This window comes from Ranitomeya imitator, chromosome 1, assembly GCF_032444005.1.
Source record: "Ranitomeya imitator isolate aRanImi1 chromosome 1, aRanImi1.pri, whole genome shotgun sequence".
NCBI classification, from domain to species: domain Eukaryota; kingdom Metazoa; phylum Chordata; class Amphibia; order Anura; family Dendrobatidae; genus Ranitomeya; species Ranitomeya imitator.
The window spans coordinates 916,774,650-916,798,341 of record NC_091282.1 but is presented as its reverse complement, the minus strand read 5'-3'; the positions used below and the strand labels follow the sequence as shown (position 1 = coordinate 916,798,341).

At 42.8% G+C, this 23,692-nt stretch overlaps 1 protein-coding gene across 7 annotated transcripts in view; it reads left to right on the top strand.

Moving 5' to 3' along the window:
- Nucleotides 1–22,510, top strand: part of ANKRD17 (ankyrin repeat domain 17) — a 163,594-nt gene extending 141,084 nt beyond the window's left edge. For all 7 annotated transcript variants that reach the window (XM_069743523.1, XM_069743524.1, XM_069743525.1 and 4 more), the window contains 9 exons: nt 200–632; nt 4,442–4,594; nt 5,957–6,106; nt 14,416–16,067; nt 16,225–16,410; nt 16,524–16,772; nt 21,369–21,550; nt 21,632–21,793; nt 21,881–22,510. In XM_069743523.1, coding sequence (XP_069599624.1) covers nt 200–632; nt 4,442–4,594; nt 5,957–6,106; nt 14,416–16,067; nt 16,225–16,410; nt 16,524–16,772; nt 21,369–21,550; nt 21,632–21,793; nt 21,881–21,940 — 3,227 coding nt within the window. In that variant the 3' untranslated portion in view covers nt 21,941–22,510. The remainder of the gene's footprint in view (nt 1–199; nt 633–4,441; nt 4,595–5,956; nt 6,107–14,415; nt 16,068–16,224; nt 16,411–16,523; nt 16,773–21,368; nt 21,551–21,631; nt 21,794–21,880) is intronic.
- Nucleotides 22,511–23,692: the final 1,182 nt, after the last annotated feature.

Here is a 23,692-nt window from a genome sequence, read left to right as displayed (position 1 = left end):
CTTAGATGGTTAACACTGCGCTGTACAACACCATTACTGCTTACATCACAGAAGGCAAGACTATCCCACTGGGTTTTCTGGTCATACGCAAAAACATAGTCCTGTAACTGAAAAATGACAGTTGGTAAAACATTTTGCTATACCTTGTATGGAATGTTTTCATTTTTTTGCATAATTAACTTGATTATTTGTCCAATAGATGAGCCACAAGTGTTAATGGAACCACCTAGCGCCACCACCACCACCACTATTGGGATATCTGCTACATGGACCACGCTGGCCAGCTCTCATGGAAAAAGGAATAACACTATAACCACAAACAGCATGAAAAGGAAAAGCAGAAAGAATAAAATAGCTGAAAATGTGCAGATAATCTTTGAGGACCAGCTCCCCATATCATATGGGCAACAAGAAAAGTTAAATGGAGAGTCCAAAAGTAGCAGCACCTCCGAAAGTGGAGACAGTGACAACATGAGAATCTCGAGCTGCAGTGATGAAAGCAGCAACAGCAGCAATAAGAGTGACAATCATTCTTCTGCACATGATGGGAGTCTGCTGAGCAAGAAGAAGCCGTCTGTTCTGGTGTCCTCCCCAAAGGAAGAGAGAAAAGTCCCATCTAAAACCTCCGTCAAGTGAGTTTCAGAGCTGTGAAAGGCTTGTGTAGTTGCTTAAGACGTGGTCCAGTGATATAATCTAACAGTGGAGCAAGTGACGTCTCATGGCAAGAATGTTTCTAGAAAAGTCCTTCTTAAAGGGGTATTCAATTAGATTTTTTTTTTACCTGAAAATGTGAGTGTATATATGGGATTAAGGACAGAGCTATGACAAAGTGTAAACCTCCTGACTTGCAGATGCTGGTAGCTATCTCTCCATGAATTGTCACGTAACCAATGCATACCCTTAAAAAGCAGGATGTTAAATGTCTCCTGAAGACAGCATTAAAGAATGGAGATATATGTAAAATGAAATGTAACATTCTTCAGTACTATATCCCTCCTTTGTCAAAATGAGACACTACAAGACCATCTCTGATTTCCTGCTAATGAGGCGTTGCTGGGTGCGTTAGTGAATGGGAATGTTGGCTCATTGGATCTGGGGTTATTCGGAGGGATCGTCATATGTCAGGACAAGCAGTTAGCGATTATTTACTGATAAAACATTAGACCCATAGAAAAAGACCGTTTTACCCATTTTGATATCCAGGGCTAAAACTTATGTTTATAGAATGAAAATAAATTAATTATACTATTATAACAATACATTTTTTTTTGTAAGGAGACCTACCACATAGTGAAAATGCGAACCAATATTTTACTTTCATGGGCACCTTTGCACAAATTTACATCAAAGTGGAACCTAACGGTCTGTAGAGCAGATACCATATTTTTCAGACTTTAACGTCTTTCTGACCTCAGACAAGATAGTACGTCCGAGGTCAGAACCCCTGCTTTCATGCGGGCTCCAGCGGTGAGCCCGCATCAAAGCCGGGACATGTCAGCTGTTTTGAACAGCTGACATGTGCCCACAATAGCGGCGGGTGAAATCGTGATTCACCAGCCACTGTTAACTAGATAAATGCCTCTGTCAAACGCTGACAGCGGCATTTAACCGGCGCTTCCGGCCGGAAATGAGCGCATCGCCGACCCCATCACATGATCGGGGGTCAGCGATGCATCAGAATGGTAACCATAGAGGTCCTTAAGACCTCTATGGTTACTGATGCCGGCCTGCTGTGAGCGCCCCCCTGTGGTCGGCACTCATAGCACACCTGCATTTCTGCTGCATAGCAGCGATCTAATGATCGCTGCTATGAAGCAGAGCCGATCGAGTGGTGCCAGCTCCTAGCCTCCCATGGAGGCTATTGAAGCATGGCAAAGGTAAAAAAAAAAGAAAAAAAAAATGTGAAAAAAAAAATATAAAAGTTTCTGTTATGCTGTGATGTCTATTGTCTGTACAAGTCCCCTCTATAATTTGTAAAGCGCTGCGGAATATGTTGGCGCTATATAAATAAAATTATTATTATTATTAAATCACCCCCCTTTCGCCCCATTCAAAATAAATCAATAAAATAAAAATCAAACATACACATATTTGGTATCGCCGCGTTCAGAATAGCCCGATCAATAAAAAAAAGGATTAACCTGATCGCTTAACGGCGTAGCAAGAAAAATTCGAAACGCCAGAATTACGTTTTTGGTCGCCACGACATTGCATTAAAATGCAATAACGGGCGATCAAAAGAACGTATCTGCACCAAAATGCTATCATTAAAAACGCCAGCTCAGCACACAAAAAATAAGCTCTTACCCGACTCCAGATCATGAAAAATGGAGACGCTACGGGTATCGGAAAATGGCGCATTTTTTATTTATTTTTTTTTTAAATCAAAGTTTGGAATTCTTTTTCACCACTTAGATAAAAGAGAACCTAGACATGTTTGGTGTCTATGAACTCGTAATGACCTGGAGAATAATAATGTCAGGTCAGTTTTAGCATTTAGTGAACCTAGCAAAAAAAGCCAAACAAAAACAAGTGTGGGATTGCACTTTTTTTTGCAATTTCACCGCACTTGGATTTTTTTCCCCGTTTTCTAGTACACGACATGCTAAAACCAATGATGTCGTTCAAAAGTACAACTTGTTTAGCAAAAAATAAGCCCTCATATGGCGATATTGACGGAAAAATAAAAGTTATGGCTCTGGGAAGAAGGGGAGCAAAAAACAAACACTGAAAAACGGAAAATCCCAAGGTCATGAAGGGGTTAAGTCCCACTGGACCTAGGTTTTATAGTAAGAAAAAAATATTGAATTACATGGCCCCCTCATCTCCATCCTGTTATACATGGCTCCCATCCTCATCCCCATTCTGGTATACATGGCCCCCATCCTCCTCCCCATCCTGGTGTACATGGCCCCCATCCTCCTCCTGGTATACATGGTTCCCTAATCTCCATCTTTGTATACATGTCCTCCATCATGGTGCACACAAAGAAAATAAACGTTTCTACTTGCCTTCCTTCATCTCCCTCTCGGCAGCTGAATTCAGCGTGTAAGCAGTGCATGAGGTCACTGCCATGCAATCCCACACGACAAGGTCAGCTGCCGGAATATGCTGCTTATGCCTGCTATTAAAGAAGATTAATATTCACTGCTCCCCACTCCCATAGTCCCGCCTCTTGGTGCCAGCTTCAGTGCATGGACGTGGGAGCGACTATGGGCGTGGGGAGCAGTGAATATTAATTTTCTTTAACAGTGATCACAGTGTTAGCTGCAGCAGAAGCTCCTGCCTCCTGTGACCCACTGCTGTCGCTACCCCATCCACAGCCATACTATATTTTGGAGGGAAAAAGTGTGTCTTGTAGTCCAAAAAATACGGTAATTCTTAAGCATAAGGATGCTTGTTCTCATTCTCAAGGAAATATTCTGGCGATCATCCAGTGAATGAGCCAAACATAAAAATTGGCAAGTGCTACACAGCTACTTGTCATGAAATTGAAATCAGTGACATCTCGGCCAAAGATTTCCTATGGTGCTGAGTCGGTTGCAAATGTTATCAAATGTGTTGGATTTTCTGTTGCTTGTTGCATGTGACTTACTTGCCATAGACAGCAGTGCAAATCATATATGGCTGCAACTTGCCCGTGATTTGGCTTTTTTTTTTTTTTTAATATTCTTTTAGAGCTGTAATTTTATGACGGCAAGTCAGACAAGTAGCACAGATTTATTTGGTCACGCATGTAGTCTGAGAATTGCTGCCAATCAGATGTTTTCAGCCGTGGCTGTAAGTTATCAGTTATGGAGCGTAACTGTACAACTCGGTCAACTATAGTAGCCGGGTTCTGTACATCTGCTATTCGAATGTACTGACTATTTCTGGAGAGCACCAAGAACAACTCATCAGCAGGGGTACCAGATGTCGCACCCTCGCCGATCTGATATTGATGACCTTAAGTCCTGGACGACCCCATTTAGACTCGAAACTCTTCCTTTAAATAGGTTTTGGAGAATTCATCCATGCCACTGATGTCTGTATCTACCTGCAAGTATCTTGCCCCAGAACGGACGTGTCCTGGTTCTGGGCAAGTGCTTATCTGTTATTTAGGTCGGCCAGTACAGGCTGTCAACTAGAGTTCAAAAAGGAACATCACCCTTTTAGAAGAACCCCTCTCCACCCAAATGTAACCGGGAGCACTTAGTCTTTTTAGTTTAAGGGAAATAGTAAGTGTCTGTGGCTGATCTTTTGTCCCTTTAGCTTTTCTCCTTCATTACACAGAGAGCTAGAAAGTAAAACCTTTCATCCTTTGGCTGCCTTTAGAAGTCATAAAGTATTGCATGTGTCTGTGGCAGTAAAAGGGTTGCCACATAATGGCTGGCTGTTATCATTCTGTTAATATAGGATTACTTCTTGGTAATTAAATATTGTTTTTATTATTATTTTGAAGGTTATCAGAATCCATAATGGAAACAAACAATTCATTGTCCACAAATGTCAAGACGGCCCCTTCTCCACTCTCATCTCCTAATGGGAAGTTGACCATTGCCAGTCCTAAAAGAGGACCGAAGAGGGAAGAAGGTTGGAAAGAAGTGGTCAGAAGGTATTTGAAGCCATTCTCCCAGTGCATAATCCTGATATTTAGTCACCAGCAGAAACTTTAAGTATAAAGTCCATTTCCATTAGGCTTGGTTCACATTGCGTTCATTGACTACGTTAAACAGACTACGTTACACCGCGGCATAACGCGGTGTAATGTAGTCCGTTAACGCCGCCATTGAATGCAATGGCGAACGCATCGCTAGCGCATGCCCACAATGGGCGTGCGCTAGCGATGTGCCGTCATTTGAGTGACAGACTCGAGACGCTGGCTGCAGCCTTTCCGGGTCCGTCACTGCTAGGGCAGATGGAGCTAGCAGATGCACCATCTGCGCTAGCGTGATGTAGCGCAGGCACTTGCGCTAGCAGCAGCCCGTTGGCGTATGTGCTGAACGGGCTGCTGCTAACGCAATGTGAACCTAGCCTTAGACTAATAAGCTCTGAAGTGTAGGGGCAGATACAGATCTCCTGAATCCAGCAGTGTCACTCACTGGCTGCTTGGTGCAGTTTTGATAGAACCTATTTTCTCTGCTGGACAATGGTCGCTTCCTGTGTACACTGTACAATCATTTGCAGGGAACTGGATTACATAAAATTAGCTGTAGTGGCTTGCAATCGACACCTAGTCCAGAAGTCTTAATCCCCTGCTGATAAAACACTGATTGTGCTGAAACTACAGGAAGCTAATGAGCAAGTAACACATTTCTGGAATCGTGCTGTTTTCCTCTACATTATGCTGCTGCTCCTGTGTGCAGCTGCTCACTTCGATTAATTGGGTCGGTTCAGGTAGCTGTTCAGTCACCGCTCACTACAGAATGCGGATGCAATCACTTCTTGACACTTTTAACAGCATGCTCTGTAGCAGAAGTATGCAGAGCAGACTCACTGTGCCTGGGAGTGATGTATAGGCGCACTCACAAGATAGTGACAGTGACTGCTTCTGGCACCGACCCGATAACTGTATGCAAGCGGCTGCAGGGAAAATGTAACTTAATTTTCTCTCTGTAGCTGCTTCTCAAGTAAGACAGCCTGATATGATTTAAGTGCCATATACCTGCAGATTACCACCACTTCTGTAGATGAGTAGCAGTTCTTGAAGTGACTGATTGCTTTTTTAAAAGGTGTCTTTTTTTTTTTTTTTTTTTTTTTTTTTTTTTGCTTGCTTGTTTTTTTTAGGTCTCCAAGCCTTTGGAAAGGCTTTAACTATTACTGAGCTAATAAATCTTTAATAGTAGATGGTTAATTGTGTTGTTTCCTACATGTATTTTGCATTTATTACTGGCAAAGAATATAGCTAGTATAAATCTTGGCATAGTTAATGAACATTCTTTTAATGTCAGCGTCACTGGTTTCTTGTTTCTTCCAGATCAAAGAAAGTGTCTGTGCCATCAACAGTCATTTCACGAGTAATAGGTAGGGGTGGCTGCAACATCAATGCTATCAGAGAGTTCACCGGAGCCCACATTGATATAGACAAGCAGAAGGATAAAACTGGTGATCGAATCATAACTATCAGGTAAGGCCTGTTTCACACATCAGTTTTTAGCAGTCACAAGCCGGCTAAGGGTAAGTTCACACAAGGCGTTTTTGCTGCTTTTTTTTTTATGCAGCAAAACCTGATCATCTTGGCAGGAAAGAAGCTTCGTCAAAAACACAGCTTTAGGTGCGTTTTTGGTGCGTTTTTTTTTTTTTTTTGTCCAGGCTAATGTCCTTGGATTTTCAGCAGCAAAAACGCTGCAAATAATAATACCTGCGTTTTTGCTGCGTTTTTTTCAACCCCCACTTAAGTGACATGCTCTGTGTAAAAAAAAAAAAAAAAAAAAAAAAAACGCAGTAAAGCACAAAATACTGATCAAACAAAAAACCAATGTGTGCATGAGATTTCTAAAATCTCATAGGCTTTGCTGGTATTGTAAAAAGCAGCTGAAAATTAGCATAAAAGAGCAGCAAAAATATGCAGCAAAAACGTCCTGTGTGAACTTACCCTAATTGTGAAAAAAAATACGGATCTGTTGCAAATTGTGAAAAACTGATGCGACTGATCCGTTTTTCTGCTGGATCCAACTTTTTTTTTTTTAACCTGGGGATAGAGTTTGGGAGTTTGTGCTAGATCTATCTTTTTGTACCTCATTTAAGTGTTACTCCTATTTGGTGACTGAGAAGTGTCTGTGCTGTCACGCACAACTCTACAGTCTTCTAATAGACCTAAAAAATGAATAACGTCCCAGTTATAAATTTTCCCATGCAGCTATTAACCCCTTCATGAACTTTGACGTACATTGATTTACATCAAAGGTAGTGTCCCTGCCTTTGATGCAACTAATAAAATCGCACTCTGTAGCGCCACAGCATGAAAAAAGGAAGTCCAAGCTGCATTACTGCTCTAGAAAATAGGAAAAATTGAGAACAGTTAGCGCATATATTGACAAATTCTTGTATGCCTAGCAGCCGTGATATGGCGATTTCTCTTTGCTGGGAAGCTATCCTAATATGAATCCTCCCCTAGGCTGGAGCCTTTATTTATATGGGTAGATGGGATCATGCTGTGATTAAAACTGGCCAGAGGCTGATGGGGTACTCGGTCAGAAAGCTTATGTATACAAATATCAAAAGACTGAACAGAAAACTGGTGTGTACAGGTGCATACTAAGGCTGTGTGCACATGGTGTTTTTTTTTTTTCCCATGCAGAATTGGCAGTGCGCATGCCCAGGAATTCCAGCCCCGCAGTGTGTATAATGCATATAGTGCTGTGCACATGATCAGTAATTTTCCTTTGAGTATTTGCAGTGCATTTTTTCTCCAGCATGTCAATTTTGTGTTAATTTTTACTGTTTTTCACACATTTACTTCAATTGAGTCAGTCAAATCTGCAGTAAAAACGCAGGTATAAAAATGTTTGCAGGTTTGCTTGCATTTTTACGGACTACCTATGGTGTTTCCCATGCTGTCATGTGTGACAGCGTGAAAAACACCGGTGTATGGCTACGTTCAGATTAGCGTTTCCCGATGCTGCGTCGGGAAACGTAGCGGCGACGCACGCGTCATGCGCCCCTATGTTTTACATGGGGGACGCATACGTTTTTCTTGTTGCGTTTTCCGACACGTGCGTCGGACGCAAGAAAACGCAACAAGTTGCATTTTTCTTGCGTCCGATTTCGTCAAAAAAACGACGCACGCGTCGTAAAACGCAGCGTTTTTCGTGCATCGTGCGTTGCGTCGCCGACGCAGCGGCGCGCAACGCTAATCTGAACGTAGCCTATCTGATTGGTGGTAACGTTACCACCAGTAAGTTCTCATGCAGTAGTGGTGCCATAATTGAGATCACCTGAGCTCATCAGCTGATGAATTAATGTGACCCTTCTCACAGCAGTGCTGCACTGCACGCTGCGAGAGCGATGATTCTCCTGTCAGTGAATAGCCGGGGGCCGGTTAGAGCAGTCACTTCTAAAACCCCTGGCAAAAATTATGGAATCACCGTCCTTGGAGGATGTTCATTCAGTTGTTTAATTTTCTAGAAAAAACATGGCACAAAACTAAAGTAATTTCAAATGGCAACTTTCTGGCTTTAAGAAACACTAAAAGAAATCAAGAACAAAAACTGTGGGAGTCAGTAATGGTTACTTTTTTTAACCAAGCATAGGGGGAAAATTATGGAATCACCCTGTAAATTTTCATACCCAAAAATAACACCTGCATCAAATTAGATCTGCTCGTTAATCTGCATCTAAAAAGGAGTGATCACATCTTGGAGAGTTGTTGCACCAAATGGACTGACATGAATCATGGCTCCAACACGAGAGATGTCAATTAAAACAAAGGAGAGGATTATCAAACTCTTAAGAGGGTAAATCATCAGGCAATGTTGCAAAAGATTAGAACATATCAGGAACACAGATAATTAAACTGTGGTCCAAGAAGTGCCACTAAGATATATTTAAAACAAACTGCTTTTATTTACAAATCACTTAAAATACAAACTTACATATATAAACACGGAGGTGCCTCTTGAACAACCAAAATTGCGGTCAGCATGAGCAGGACACTATTTTAATGGAGCAAAAAAGCTGGGAGTGTGGCAGATTCCACATATATCAAGTCATGCATACAATCTACTAAATGCAGCCACTGCATAGTATTGCATAAATTCCAAATTGAATTACACCAGTGTGGGGCGTTCAGACTTGTCAGCTGTTGTGACACACTGCTCCAGGTGCTTCAAAGGGTTTGGCTACAACCACCGCCACATAACATGCAATTTTAATCTACACAACATTGATTTACTATGGCATTACAAGCGGTGTGCCCCGTCCCCCGCACATATTACCTGCTTCGTGCCTTCTCCTAACGTGCTCAGCCTGGTGGCGTGCTGTGTCCGCAAACCCCGACGCGCGTTTCGCGTGATGCTTCTTCCTGGAATTGCTCAGAATTGAGTGATTCCATAATTTTTTCCCTATTCTTGGTTAAAAAAAATAACCATTACTGACTACCACATTGTGTTCTTGATTTTTTTTTTTTTTTTTTTTTTTTTTTTTTTTAGTGTTTCTTAAAGCCAGAAAGTTGCCATTTGAAATGACTTTAGTTTTGTGCCATGTCTGTGATCTGCTTCTTTTCTACAAAATTAAATAACTGAATGAACATCCTCCAAGATTGGTGATTCCATAATTTTTTGCCAGGGGTTGTACAAGTGAGATCGCTGTGGGACACTCTAGATTACATGGACTACAGCAGACAGGAGAGTATATGGTTATTATTTTTGATTTGTTTACAGAGGACATGGGTATAGGGGATTAGGCTTTTGGGAGGTATGGTAAATTTAGATTTAATAAAGGAGTGTTTTTTTTTTTTTTTTTTTTTTGCAAATAAAGGTCTTTAGTCTGGGTGTATTTTATTTACCAACATTTACTGTATGGTTAGTAATGGGGGCGTCTTACAGACGCCTCGCCATTACTAACCTGGGCTTCATATCAGCGCCCATATACAAGGCTGACATGAACCCCAATAGTGTATCACCCCACTTGACATCATACCTGGGCAAGTGGGAAGAGCGAGGCCAAGCTCCAGATTTGGCACCATTTCTGGGGTGGCTGAGAGCTGATGTTTTTAGTCTGGGAGGGTGCCAATATCCATGGCCCTTTCCTAGGCTATTAATATCAGCCCGTAACAGTCTGCCTAGCCTTTGCTGGTTAGATTTTATAGGGGGGGACCCTACATCAATTTTTTTTTATTACCCCTGTTAACTAACCTGTAAAGGCTAAGCAAATAGCTATAAGCTGATATTAATAGCCTGGGAACCTTTTTATGGCTATTGGATCCTTCCCACAATTAGAGTTGAGTGAGAATGTTCGGAATCGGTCGCCGAATCTGAATTTGCCATATTCGTGCAATATTGGTACCCTATTTGTGCCAAATTTCTGATTGGTTCCGAACATATTCGGTAATTTCTACTCCCATTGACTCCAATGACGTTTGGCTGTGTGCGGCGAATATTGCAAAAACAATGTTTACTGCCAATCGAAAAATGGAACCGAATTTTGAAATATTTGCTCCACTCTACCCATAATATCATCAGCTTTTAGCTGTCAGCTTACCCTCTGCTGGTTATAAAAATTACGTGGGGGCCCATGCAATTTTTTTTTCATAATTTTTTGTAAAACGGGTATTGAGGTGCCTGGTGATTTCTGCCAGTTGCTGTTTGGTTACAGCCTATGTGGGTTAATTCTGTTAACCCTGATTCTGTGTCTGGTGACAGTGTGTTTATTTAACCCTTTACTTACTGGCTTAGTAATGTGGGTGTCTGGCTGACACCTCTTCATTACTAAAGGTACCTTCACTTCAGTTTGCATCTCGGCTTTGGGAAAATGGCCGCCGCGATCTCTTGTGCGCACGCGCGGCATCCCGCGGCCATTTTCCTGAAGCCCCGTGCAGCAGAGCACTCCATCTGCGCACGCGCGGCCCCAGGAAGATGGCCGCCCCCACCGATGAAAGGGATGACAGCGCAGATCGCGCGCTGTGTCTTCACGTGGGCGCAGGGAATTCGGACCTTGGACATGCGCACACCACTACGCCACCAACGGAAAGCTGGGGAAGAAAAGAGCGCTGTGAACACGCCCACCTGACCAGACCAGCCTGATTGACAGGCGAAAACGGCGACTTTGGTAATGTATTTCTCAGCATACATGGGGAATCAGGGTACACTACATACACTATAGTAACACACAGCGCAGGCCCTATTTAACAGTATGTATAGCTCAATCTGAAAAAACGGGGTGACAGGTTCCCTTTAATGATCTCGTTGCAACGTCACGCTTTTTGTGATGTAGCAACGATCACGCTAACGATCTCGTTATGTGTGACAGCGACCAACGATCAGGCCCCTGCTGGGAGATCGTTGGTCGCTGGGGAATGATCAGGACCTTTTTTTGGTCGCTGATCACCCGCTGTCATCGCTGGATCGGCGTGTGTGACGCCGATCCAGCGATGTGTTCACTTGTAACCAGGGTAAATATCGGGTTACTAAGCGCAGGGCCACGCTTAGTAACCAGATATTTACCCTGGTTACCATTTTAAAAGTAAAAAAAAAACTACATACTCACACTCACCGCTGTGCTCTGCTTTACGGCCGGCGCTGACAGTCAGTGCAGGGAAGCTGACGGCGGGGGACGTGACAGACATCGGAATGTGAGTATGTATTTTTTTTTTTTTTTTTTGACTTTTACAATGGTATCCAGGATAAATATCGGGTTACTAAGCGCGGCCCTGCACTTAGTAACCCGATGTTTACCCTGGTTACCCGGGGACTTTGGCATCGTTGAAGACAGTTTCAACGATGCCGAAGTTGTTCCCCGGATCGTTGGTCGCTGGAGAGAGCTGTCTGTGTGACAGCTCCCCAGCGACCACACAACGACTTGCCAACAATCACGGCCAGGTCGTATTGCTGGTCGTGATCGTTGGTAAGTCGTTTAGTGTAACGGTACCTTAAATCTAGGGCTTGGTGTCAGTGACAGCTGCTGACACCAAGCCCTGATGCAACTGCTTCAGAATGAAAAAGAAGGGGTTAAACCAGGAAATTAAATCTCTAAAGCATTTTTTTTTTTAAATATTTTAATGTAGCTCATGCTAAATTTATGCAAGGTTTCTGCATCTCTTGGCAAAAAAAAAACATGTATCTAAATTTCTGCAAGCAAATACTCCTTCTGGTGCGCACATACCCTAAGAGTAGCCTTCTCCATATATGCCTAACAAAGCACTCAACCCATCAGCCCCTAGAGGTTTTAATCGCTGCAGGATCCCATCTTCCCATATACCGTATTTCCCGGCGTATAAGACGACTTTTTGACCCCTAAAAATTGTCCCAAAAGTCGGGGGTCGTCTTATACGCTGGGTACGGCGTGTGCAGGGAGCGATCCTGCATTTTGGCGTGTGGTTCCCAGGGTCTGGAGGAGAGGAAACTCTCCTTCAGGCCCTGGGATCCATAGTCATGTAAAAAATAAAGAATAAAAATAAAAAACATGGATATACTCACCCTCGGACGGGCCCTGGATCACAGCGCTGCTAGCGTCTCCCTCTGTTCCTTAGAATGCGGTGAGTGAAGGACCTTCAGTGACGTCGCGGTCACGTGAGCGGTCCACTCATGTGACCGCGACGTCACCGAAGGTCCTTCACTCACCGCATTCTAAGGAACGGAGAGAGACGCTAGCAGCGCTGTGATCCAGGGCCCGTCCGAGGGTGAGTATATCCATGTTTTTTATTTTTATTCTTTATTTTTTACATGAATATGGATCCCAGGGCCTGACTGAGAGTCTCCTCTCCTCCAGACCCTGGGAACCACACGCCGTATAAGATGACTGGGCATATAAGATGACTCCCTTCTTATACGGCAGGTATATCCCAAATTTTATATTTTTTTTATGGAAAAGTTGGGGGTCGTCTTATACGCCAGAAAATACGGTAAATGCCCTAAGTATTCTCAATCTTTCCTAATTTGTAGAGCAGTAATTCAAATCGCTGTAATTCATGCTGTGGCGCTACAGAGTGCGACTTTTAGTTTTATATATGGATATGGCCAGTCTTAGTGTTCACTTGTACGCACCTGTTTTCTGTTTGGAAGTGACGGTCAGTCTTTTGTTGGCTGTCTTTGATGCAGACTCGCACACCGACCCCACATCTTTCTCAGCACTTGATGGCTGATTTAATCAGACATGTGCCATTGGCTGTTAACCTGTTAAATTCCACAGTTAAATACTGCTGTCCATTACTAACACATTCTTGCTGGAAGCGCATGCTTCATCTCGTCCATCGTCACACCTGTCATGTGATAGAGGGGCGCTGATGGCTTGTCATGACAGCTGGGGGTCTCCTGATGACACCTGTGCCTGCCATGACAATCCTGCTGTGACCACTGGCCCATGGCTGGCCTTTCATGGGAGATTTCCGCTACACATGGCAGCGCTCTTGCCACTGCTCAAGTGATCAGACAATCTCAGCCTCAAGTACCCTAAGGGGACTATTTAAATGCAGTAAAAAGAGTAAAAAGGTTAAAAAAAAAAATAAGTTCCAATTATCCCCCCTCCATGCCCCATTAAAAATAAAACCATTAAAAAAGCCCAAACACATTTGATATTGCTGCATTCGTAAAAGTCTTATCTAGCAAACTATTACATAATCCCAAAGGGGTCAATCAGTTAGATGGGTGTAAAATACATATAAAGCCTATAAAAGTACTCCCATTGACAACCGGTGTTTTTGCTTCCAAATTTCTGGATTTTTTTTTTTTACCACAAGTTTGATATTTACAAAATCGTGCTGACATGGAAATTCAGATTACCGGGTCAGTTTAGCATATAGTGAACATTGCAAAAATAAGTGCAATTCCACAATTGTTGTGTTTTTTTTTTTTTGTTTTTTTTTACCATTTCAACACAACTTGGATTTTTTTCCCACATTACAGTTCATCACATAATAAAATAAATGATACTCAAAAGTACAACTTGTCATTCAAAAACAAACCCTCATACTGCTATGTGGATGGAAAAATAAAATGTTACAGCTCTTGGAATAAAGAGAGACAAAAAACTAAAGTACAAAATTCCCCCCCCCAGCCCCTGGAAAGGTCATGAAAGGGTTAAGCAGTAATTGGCACCTCTCACTTCTGTGTTGGGAGGGAAGTGGGGCCAAGGAGATTACAACTACAGATACCTGCCATCTCATTAAGGCTACGTTCACATTAGCGTTGCATCGGGCGCAGCCGCGGCGACGCATGCGTCATGCGCCCCTATATTTAACATGGGGGCGCATGGACATGCGTTGTCTTGTGTTTTGTGACGCATGCGTCATTTTTGGCGCAAGCGTCAGGGCGCAGAGGACGCAGCAAGTTGCATTTTTTTTTTTTTGCGTCCAAAAGCGAGCCAAAAATGGACGCATGCGTCACAAAACCATGTGTTTTTGCATGCGTTTTGCATACATTGTGCGCTGCGTCGCCGACGCAACACAAAACGCAAATGTGAACTTAGCCTAATACCACACCTCTGTTTTGTGTGTTGGAATAGGACAGACCTATATAGACATCTCCTCCTGGGAAACATGCCTTGTCCTACTCATGGTAATAAAGATCTTCATCTTTATTCCAGCTTCTGTGGACAACAGATACTCCTTGTTTGTACTTGGGCACACTTAAAGTGAATGCTCACAGCAAAATATCACCTTTTGCAATCACAAATCTCTAAAAACCCTTGGTCCTGAAATGGGTAACCGTTGTCTTTGTACATTTTCTGGTTGTATACATTAAGGTCTCTGGCTACCAACCTGTTACTTATCTGTTTACCTAGGGGAGGAACGGAGTCTACCAGACAAGCCACACATCTGATTAATGCACTTATTAAGGATCCAGATAAAGAAATAGATGAACTGATCCCAAAGAATCGCTTAAAAAGCTCTGCAATCTCAAAAGCAGTATCTTCAGCCTCCTTCACTGTATCCTCTGCTAACAGCTCAGTTATGGGAATCAAAGTTACAGCGGTCACAGTCTCTTCATCATCACAAGCTGCCTCCACCCTCACTGTGCCGGCTATTACTTCAGCATCTGCTCACAAGCCCCTGAAAAATCCAGTGAATAATGTGCGACCAGGATTTCCAGTATCTTTACCCTTGGCTTACCCTCCTCCACAGTTTGCCCATGCTTTACTGGCTGCTCAGACTTTCCAGCAGATCCGTCCTCCACGGTTACCGATGACTCACTTTGGAGGACCATTTCCCCCAGCCCAATCCACATGGGGCCCCTTTCCTGTCAGGCCTCTAAGTCCTGCACGAGCTACCAACTCTCCTAAATCTCACATGATGCCTCGCCATACTAACCAGAATATCAGTAGCCCTCAGGTGATTCCAGGAGTCCCTTCGTCTACTAGCCTGACAGCTACCACAAACTCTGCGGCCTCAGTGCCTGTCTCATCTACAAATGGAAGTCTCAACTCACCTTCAGTCAGGAGACAACTATTTGTCACAGTGGTCAAAACCTCTAATGCTACTACAACCACAGTCACCACAACTGCAAACAATCACATCACCACACCAACAGCCTCAACCTGCCCTGTACCCACTGCCAAAGAACATCATCCCATGTCATCACCCTCATCACCCTCCCCACCATCCTTGCCTGGAGGAGGATCTAGAAGCAGCCCCTCTGATTGCCTGACATGTTCTCCAAACAAAGGGACCTCACTTTCTACTGAACAGGATTTGGTTATTCAACCTGTCATGGAGATCACCAGCTCAGGCAACAGTAAGCAAGCGAGCGCTACCTCTGGGAGTACCACAATGCACTCAGCTCACCAACACCCCCCAGTGTCAGTTTCACAGGATTCCCGGCCTTTGCTGATCCATACACAAATCCCTCCTGCACCAGACCCAAGAATGGCACCATCTCTTAACTTGGCAGTCAGTGGTCCCAATCACCAGTCTGTTCCCATTCCTTCTAATATCCCAGCATCCTACTCCCTGACCCAGTCCTCTATAGTGTCTACATCTTCTGCTGCTAAAATTGAATCCCCTGCGGTTAGATCTCACCTACATGGAACAAACCCTACACATAAGAACCAAGTCACAGTTCAGAATTCCCCAGTGTCCGGTATTGTTTCTCATCCAAATATTAAGCGACCCCAAAGTGTACCTTCAGGTCCACATCCTTCCAATCTAAGTACACAAAGTGCTGCTCAAAGTTCCAGTCATCCGTCAGCTAAGCCCATGGCCCCAAATTTCAATTCTCCTCTCCCCTTTAGTCCTTTTAGCACACTCTTTGAAAACAATCCAAATCCTACTCATCCTTTCTGGGGTGGGTCTATGGTCTCCTCTCAGTCTACGTCAGAGTCCATGCTGTCCACTCAGTCTTCATATTTGCCAAATCCAGAGTCTATGCTTCCATCTGATACTTCCAAAGCACCGGGTTTCAGGCCACCGATGCAAAGGCCAGCTCCAAGTCCGTCAGGTGAGAGATCTATTTAGTGTAAAAACCATGAAAACTAATATACGTTGTTTGGCTCAATCCAGTAATGTGCTGTATGTTTGTTTTTCAAGATTTTATACAGCAATGTAAGGCTCTGGTTTTGGCTATATATTAAAGGTGTTCTTTCTCCCCTCATAAGGTATTGTGAACATGGATTCCTCTTACACGTCTGTGGCATCATCCACTACGCATTTGGGTACCTTTGCCTCGAACCTCTCTGGAGGTCAGATGTATACCCCCGGAGGAGCGCCTGCCGCTGCTAATTTTAACAGACAACATTTTTCTCCTCTTAGTTTACTCACCCCATGTTCATCAGCATCTAGTGGTAAGCAAGGGATGCAGATGCACACAGTGCAACTTGGGTCTTTCTTGAAACTTGTTTCATGTTTTTTTGTGATTGAGACATCTGTAGATTACTGTATATATTTCTTTAACTAGATTCTTCAGCCCAGGCTGTGTCTACTGGTGTTCGAGCACAGTCTCCTTCACCTTCAGGAGTTCCTATGGTGTCGGAGAAACCCAATTCTGTGCCTCATGATAGGAAAGTCCCTGTGCCAATTGGAACTGAGCGATCTGCACGTATACGGCAGACGGGGACTTCTACACCATCTGTAATTGGGAGTAACCTGGCAACATCTGTTGGACACAGTGGAATATGGTCTTTTGAAGGAATGGGTGGCAGTCAAGGTAAATCGGATGCATGTGTTTAACCTCCATATTTCTTCATCTTGATTGCTTAATGCACCTTAGGAACAGTAATCAAATTGTGTACAAAAATATATATGTAAAAAAAAAACACCTTAATAAAGTCACAAAAATCCTCCGATGGCGCATATTGATTTGTATTGATGTCTTGAAGTGACCCTCCATCTTTGAATCTAAATGTGACTATACATTTCCGGTACATTCATAGTATCTGGTGTCTTCGGTTTGGAAGTTGCTGCCTCCCTGTCGGTTTGGCAGCCTGGTTTCTTTTTTTTCTTTCTTTTACAAAATGCTCACTAGAGAAGCCTAGTGAGCACTGTTGTAGGTCTGAATTGTGCCTCCCTTGTGTGTGCAGAGTTGGCTGTCAGTCAGTGTGCCAGGGAGTGATTATAGCCACCACCACTCACTTCAACTCCTTGTGCCGCCCAGATAACTGCAAGTTACTGGCTGCAGGGAGGATATACCGGATTTGTTTGACTATTAAACACCCCAGATTCAGAAAGCTGAAAATAAAAAAACATTTTTACAATTAATTAATACTTCCCTTGTGGTTTGAAGTGGAAGGGTCATTATCCTTAATTTTGATGCACTGGGGTAGAGTAGAGGGGTAATAAATCTATTGTTAGCGCCTCTCTGTATTGTGTATTATACACACTACTACATATGCACATATACATACACAGCTCTGCTACATGCGCACTACATACACATATAGACAACACAGAATACAATGTTGACAGGCACCAATCAAAACTGCAAATCTGTGCCAGAAACCCACAGTTCCGTCTAAGATTTCTACTAGAGATTCCACGGAAAATATAGCTCGAATTTTTTCAATATGTACTTACTGTGTGAGCGGGACTCTTAGAGCCAAATACATCAGCATAGAAGTGTAAAGAAACCTACAATCTTCTGGATCTGCTCTGTGACCAAATTGGTATGTGTTACGAAGTACCAGAAGGTAAATGTCTCCTTAAAGGGAACCTGTCACCTGAATTTGGCGGGACTGGTTTTGGGTCATATGGGCGGAATTTTCGGGTGTTTGATTCACCCTTTCCTTACCTGCTGGCTGCATGCTGGCTGCAATATTGGATTGAAGTTCATTCTCTGTCCTCCGTAGTACACACCTGCGCAAAGTAATCTTACCTTGCACAGGCATGTACTATGGAGGACAGAGAATGAACTTCTATCCAATATTGCAGCCAGCATGCAGCCAGCAGGTAAGGAAAGGGTGAATCAAACACCCGAAAACTCCGCCCATATGACCCAAAACTGGTCCCGCCAAATTCAGGTGACAGGTTCCCTTTAAGGGCTCAATCGGGTGAGCATATTATACTATACGGACGAGTTCTGCACATTTAGAAACTCACTCATAAGCATAGGTAAAATGTGTTACACTGATTCTGTACCCGGTGAAAACCCAAAAATATTGCAGGATGCACGGACATAAGGACTGTGCTGCTTGCAATATTCATATGGGTTCACGTATCAATAATTAATATAGCTAATAAGGCCTTCTGTATAGGCTCAATATACGTTATCATGTTTCAATGAAGAGCAGTGTATCAATGCCAACCAAGAGAAGACCATTTACAACCATTTTATAGCTATTTCAGAATAGATATTTAACATAAAAGCCTGCATAATGACCTGAATAGAAGAACTACACCATAGTAAGGATGAACCTCACTGCATAGCTGGAACAATGGCAGGAGGTTTGCTCATTACTAAATTTGGGTGAGCAGTGAACTTACACACAGACACCTTGCCCTTCCTGATCTGGACCTCAAAGATGGCTGCATGAGCAAGGACCTTTACACAATTAACTCGGTCACATAAACAGAAAGGTCTTTGACATAACTTTTGTTTGTGGGGGAAAACTCTTTAATTTTATTCAATAGATCTTGGAATAATAATTTCCACAACAGGAAGGAAGTGATTTAATAAAATGTTCCTGTGCCGAGATAATCTTATAAATGTGCCTCTGCTGTGTACTGTGTAATGGCTGTGTGTGACCGTGCAGGGACATGGGCTGATCATACCACAGCTCCTGGGCAGGGGAGGAAGCAAAAGAAGAGTATACAGACAGGACAGGAGGGGGATCACAAATTCTGTGAGACAAAACATTTCCCTGCCTGATTTTAAGCAATGTTTTACCTAAAAGAAACAATCGGCTGTGTTCCCCTACTGTAATGTCTGTATCTTCTGTTTTGCTTCCTCCCCTACCCAGGAGCTGTGGTATGATCAGACCATGTTCCTCCACGGTCAGACACAGCTATTACACAATACACAGCAGGGGCACATTTATAAGATTATCTCAGCACAGGAACATTTGTTTTAATCACATCCAATTGTGAAACTTACCGTATTTTTATTCCATAGTCTGGTGAATAAAATATTTTTTTCACCCGAACAAAAGTTCATTTGTGTAGAAAGTCCTTCAGCTGCTCGGCTCCCACTGCCTCTGTCCATGTCCTGGTGGCTTCTGTATAGATCAGTGCAGAGCAGGAGGAGACACGGGAGCTCTCTAATTGGGAAGTTGGCTGTAAGACGTGCACACTTTTTAGCAAGAGGTTTTTCTTATAGCCAGAAAAATACGGTAACTTCAATTTCTCCCTGTAGCTGCTACACCAGTAAGTCTGCCAGACATGACTTAACCCCTTTCAGCCAGCTGATGGAATTGTACGTCAGCTTGCAGTACCCCCCAAGACTCCCAACCCCCCCCCCCCCCCGCTTTGAGGTGGGCCCCAGCGGTGAGCCCACCTCAAAGCCGCGACATGTCAGCTGTTTTCAACAGCAGACATGGGCGCGAGCAAAATCTCGATCTGCCGGCGCCCATTAACTACTTAAATGCCGCTGTCAAACTCTGAGACCTCTATGATTGTTGGTGGCAGATTGCTATGAGCACCACCCTGTGGTCGGCACTCATAGCAAGCCTGTAATTCTGCTGCATAGAGGTGTCTGTATGCAGCGGAGGTGATTTAGTGCATACTTCTAGCCTCCCATGGCTATTGAAGAATGCCAAAATTTAAAAAAAAAGTTTAAAAATGTAAAAAAAAAATATAAAAGTTCAAATCGCCCCCCTTTCTCCCCAATCAAAATAAAACAATAAAAAAATAAAACCTACACATATTTTGGTATCACTTGCTAAACAGCTTAGTGAGAAAAAAAAAAATCAAAACTCCAAAATTACGTTTTTTGGTCGCCGCGATATTGCATTAAAATGAAATAACAGGCGATCAAAAGAACACATCTGCACCAAAATGGTTTCATTGAAAAGTAAGGTCAGCACGCAAAAAATAAGCCCTCACCCAATACCAGGTCACGAAAAATGGAGACGCTACAGTTATCAGAAAATTGCGTGTTTTTTTTTTTTTTGTTTTGTTTTTTTTTCACCACTTAGATAAGAGATCCTAGACATGTTTGGGGTCTATGAACTCGTAATGACCTGGAGAATCACAATGGCAGGTCAGTTTTAGTATTTGGTGAACCTAGCAAAAAAGCCAAATAAAAAAACAAGTGTGGGATTGCACCTTTTTTGCTTGGAATTTCTTTCCCAGTTTCTGTTACACGACATGGTAAAACCATTGGTATAGTTCAAAAGTACAACTCGTCCCTCAAAAAATAAGCCCTCACATGGCCATATTGATGGAAAATTAAAAAGTTATGGCTCTGGGAAGAAAAGGAGCGAAAAATGAAAAAAGCTCCAGGGGGTGAAGGGGTTAAGGAAGTCAAACCAAGTACATTTGATACTCCCTTGGCATGGCCAAACATTTAAGTGCATCTTCCCATGGTCCCACCTACCTTTTCAATCTGTCTTCACCTTCCCCGTCCACCACCCAGTCTTTGACTCACAGCTCTGGCTTTATGGAGTCATAGAATGGAAGGAATAGATGGGACAGTGCGCTGAAATGTTCGGTCACACTGAGTCCACCGAGCACCAGTACTTGGTTTGAACAGTCATTCTGTTGCCCATAGACTCCATTCACATGTTATTTGCAAATTACTACTATAACTGCAGGTAACTAATATTTATAGAGGTGACCGGTTCCCTTTAATAAAAAAATTGCAGTGATATGTGATATATATATATATATATATATATATATATATATATATATATATATATATATATATATATATATATATATATATAAAACTCAGTAATAATTTTTTCTGTTTTGTTCTAATTTGACTGACATTAATTTATTTGGAGGTACATCTTAGACAAAGCTCAAACCATGCGTATAGGGGTTTCCAGATTGTCCCACAATGGCAGAATTTGGGAGCCAAAAGATCAGGCATTTTGCATTACAACATTCCCTATTCTTTCTTCTCTTGTGGGAAGCAGTTGCCAGGTACATCTGGATGTAGCTTATCCATCTCCCCCCCATAAAGAATCAAGCCAAGCATAAGGGAGGGATGGTAGATGGGAGGGAGGTGATGGATGTCCACTGAAATCTCTGAAATGACAGCCATGATGTAAGGTGATTGGCCACGGCTCTGCATTCACTTCTAAAGATGTACTTGCGGATTTAACCTTCTGCATATATTGATACAAATTTCACTTTGCTTTAGATAAAGTATCAGACTGGTGCCACACGGGCATGGGAAATCACATGATGCACAGGCCCATGTCCGATCCTGGAGTGTTTTCACAACATCAAGGAATAGAGCGAGATACATCTGGCATTGTAACGGCTTCAGGAGCATTCCATCAACATGTGCCTGCTGGCTACATGGACTTTCCAAAAGTTGGGGTAATAGTCCTAATCATAGCATATCATTGTTAATGTAGATTTCTATTTCCTCCCATATGAAATTGTATTGTTTCCTTGCAGGGCATGCCATTCTCCATGTATGGAAATGCTATGATTCCGTCTGTAACTCCAATGCCAGACGGCACCGGGGGACCGATTTTCAATGGACCTCATGCTGCTGATCCTTCTTGGAATTCACTCATAAAGATGGTTTCAAACTCCACAGAGAATGGGCCTCAAACTGTAAGTTATCGAGCAAAAAGAAAAGCCCGATGTTGGATCGCAGTGCTAAGGAAGTTGGTTTTCTGAAGTGCTGTCTTTGTTCCACAGGTATGGACTGGAACCTGGAATCCCCACATGAACAGTGTACACATGAACCAGATGGGTTGATCGGAATTACCTCGCTAGCATGGGAAATCCTTCAGCGAGTAGGGAAATTAAAACACAGATACCTTCATACCACAGAGGCAAAAAGATGACATGCTCCCAGATCACTCTACTGAAGTGCTTGACTGAAGTGTGCAGGCTTTTTGCTGATGAAATTACTAACTGACCTTTTTCTGTGACCGTTGTGACCGCCCAGTTCTCATTACCACAAATTTCAATATAGTTAGCCCTCTCCCACCTTTTATTTTATTTCCCTTTTTCTTTTACTTTTTCCCCCCCTCCTTGTTTTGTTTATGAACATAACTTTATTTTCCTTGAAGCTGTTTGGCTGGTTGGTTTTAGTACTGTAAACTGCTTTTGAGCAAACACAGAAAAATTAGCAAAATTATGTAACTGATTCTGAAGTTTTAGAATGGCAAATGTACAATTGTTTACATAACAGAAATGGCTAAGCAGAGAATTCAGTATGTCAGTATAGAGACTCTACATGACGTAGACTTAAATTAATGTGAGATGTACCTTCATATTCAGAAATCTGGATGTTTCCTTCATACATTAAACTATTAATAAGCATATGTTTTCTGCTTGATTCATTTTCAACTGTACTAAACAGGCTTGTTATGTGTTCCACACCCTATCTGGTACTTTCAGCTTAAAAAGGAAATGCTATCCAAAAGTAAACCTTGCCATGTTTTGTTTTAGAGCAAACCTGTCATCTGGTTTGGCCGATACGAGGTATGGCCAGCACCTTTTAGGGCTGATATACAGCTGTATATACAGTGGGGCAAAAAAGTATTTAGTCAGTCAGCAATAGTGCAAGTTCCACCACTTAAAAATATGAGGCGTCTGTAATTTACATCATAGGTAGACCTCAACTATGGGAGACAAACTGAGGGAAAAAAATCCAGAAAATCACATTGTCTGTTTTTTTATCATTTTTTTTGCATATTATGGTGGAAAATAAGTATTTGGTCAGAAACAAACAATCAAGATTTCTGGCTCTCACAGACCTGTAACTTCTTCTTTAAGAGTCTCCTCTTTCCTCCACTCATTACCTGTAGTAATGGCACCTGTTTAAGCTTGTTATCAGTATAAAAAGACACCTGTGCACACCCTCAAACAGTCTGACTCCAAACTCCACTATGGTGAAGACCAAAGAGCTGTCAAAGGACACCAGAAACAAAATTGTAGCCCTGCACCAGGCTGGGAAGACTGAATCTGCAATAGCCAACCAGCTTGGAGTGAAGAAATCAACAGTGGGAGCAATAATTAGAAAATGGAAGACATACAAGACCACTGATAATCTCCCTCGATTTGGGGCTCCACGCAAAATCCCACCCCGTGGGGTCAGAATGATCACAAGAACGGTGAGCAAAAATCCCAGAACCACGTGGGGGGACCTAGTGAATGAACTGCAGAGAGCTGGGACCAATGTAACAAGGCCTACCATAAGTAACACACTACGCCACCATGGACTCAGATCCTGCAGTACCAGACGTGTTCCACTGCTTAAGCCAGTACATGTCCGGGACCGTCTGAAGTTTGCTAGAGAGCATTTGGATGATCCAGAGGAGTTTTGGGAGAATGTCCTATGGTCTGATGAAACCAAACTGGAACTGTTTGGTAGAAACACAACTTGTCTTGTTTGGAGGAAAAAAAATACTGAGTTGCATCCATCAAACACCATACCTACTGTAAAGCATGGTGGTGGAAACATCATGCTTTGGGGCTGTTTCTCTGCAAAGGGGCCAGGAA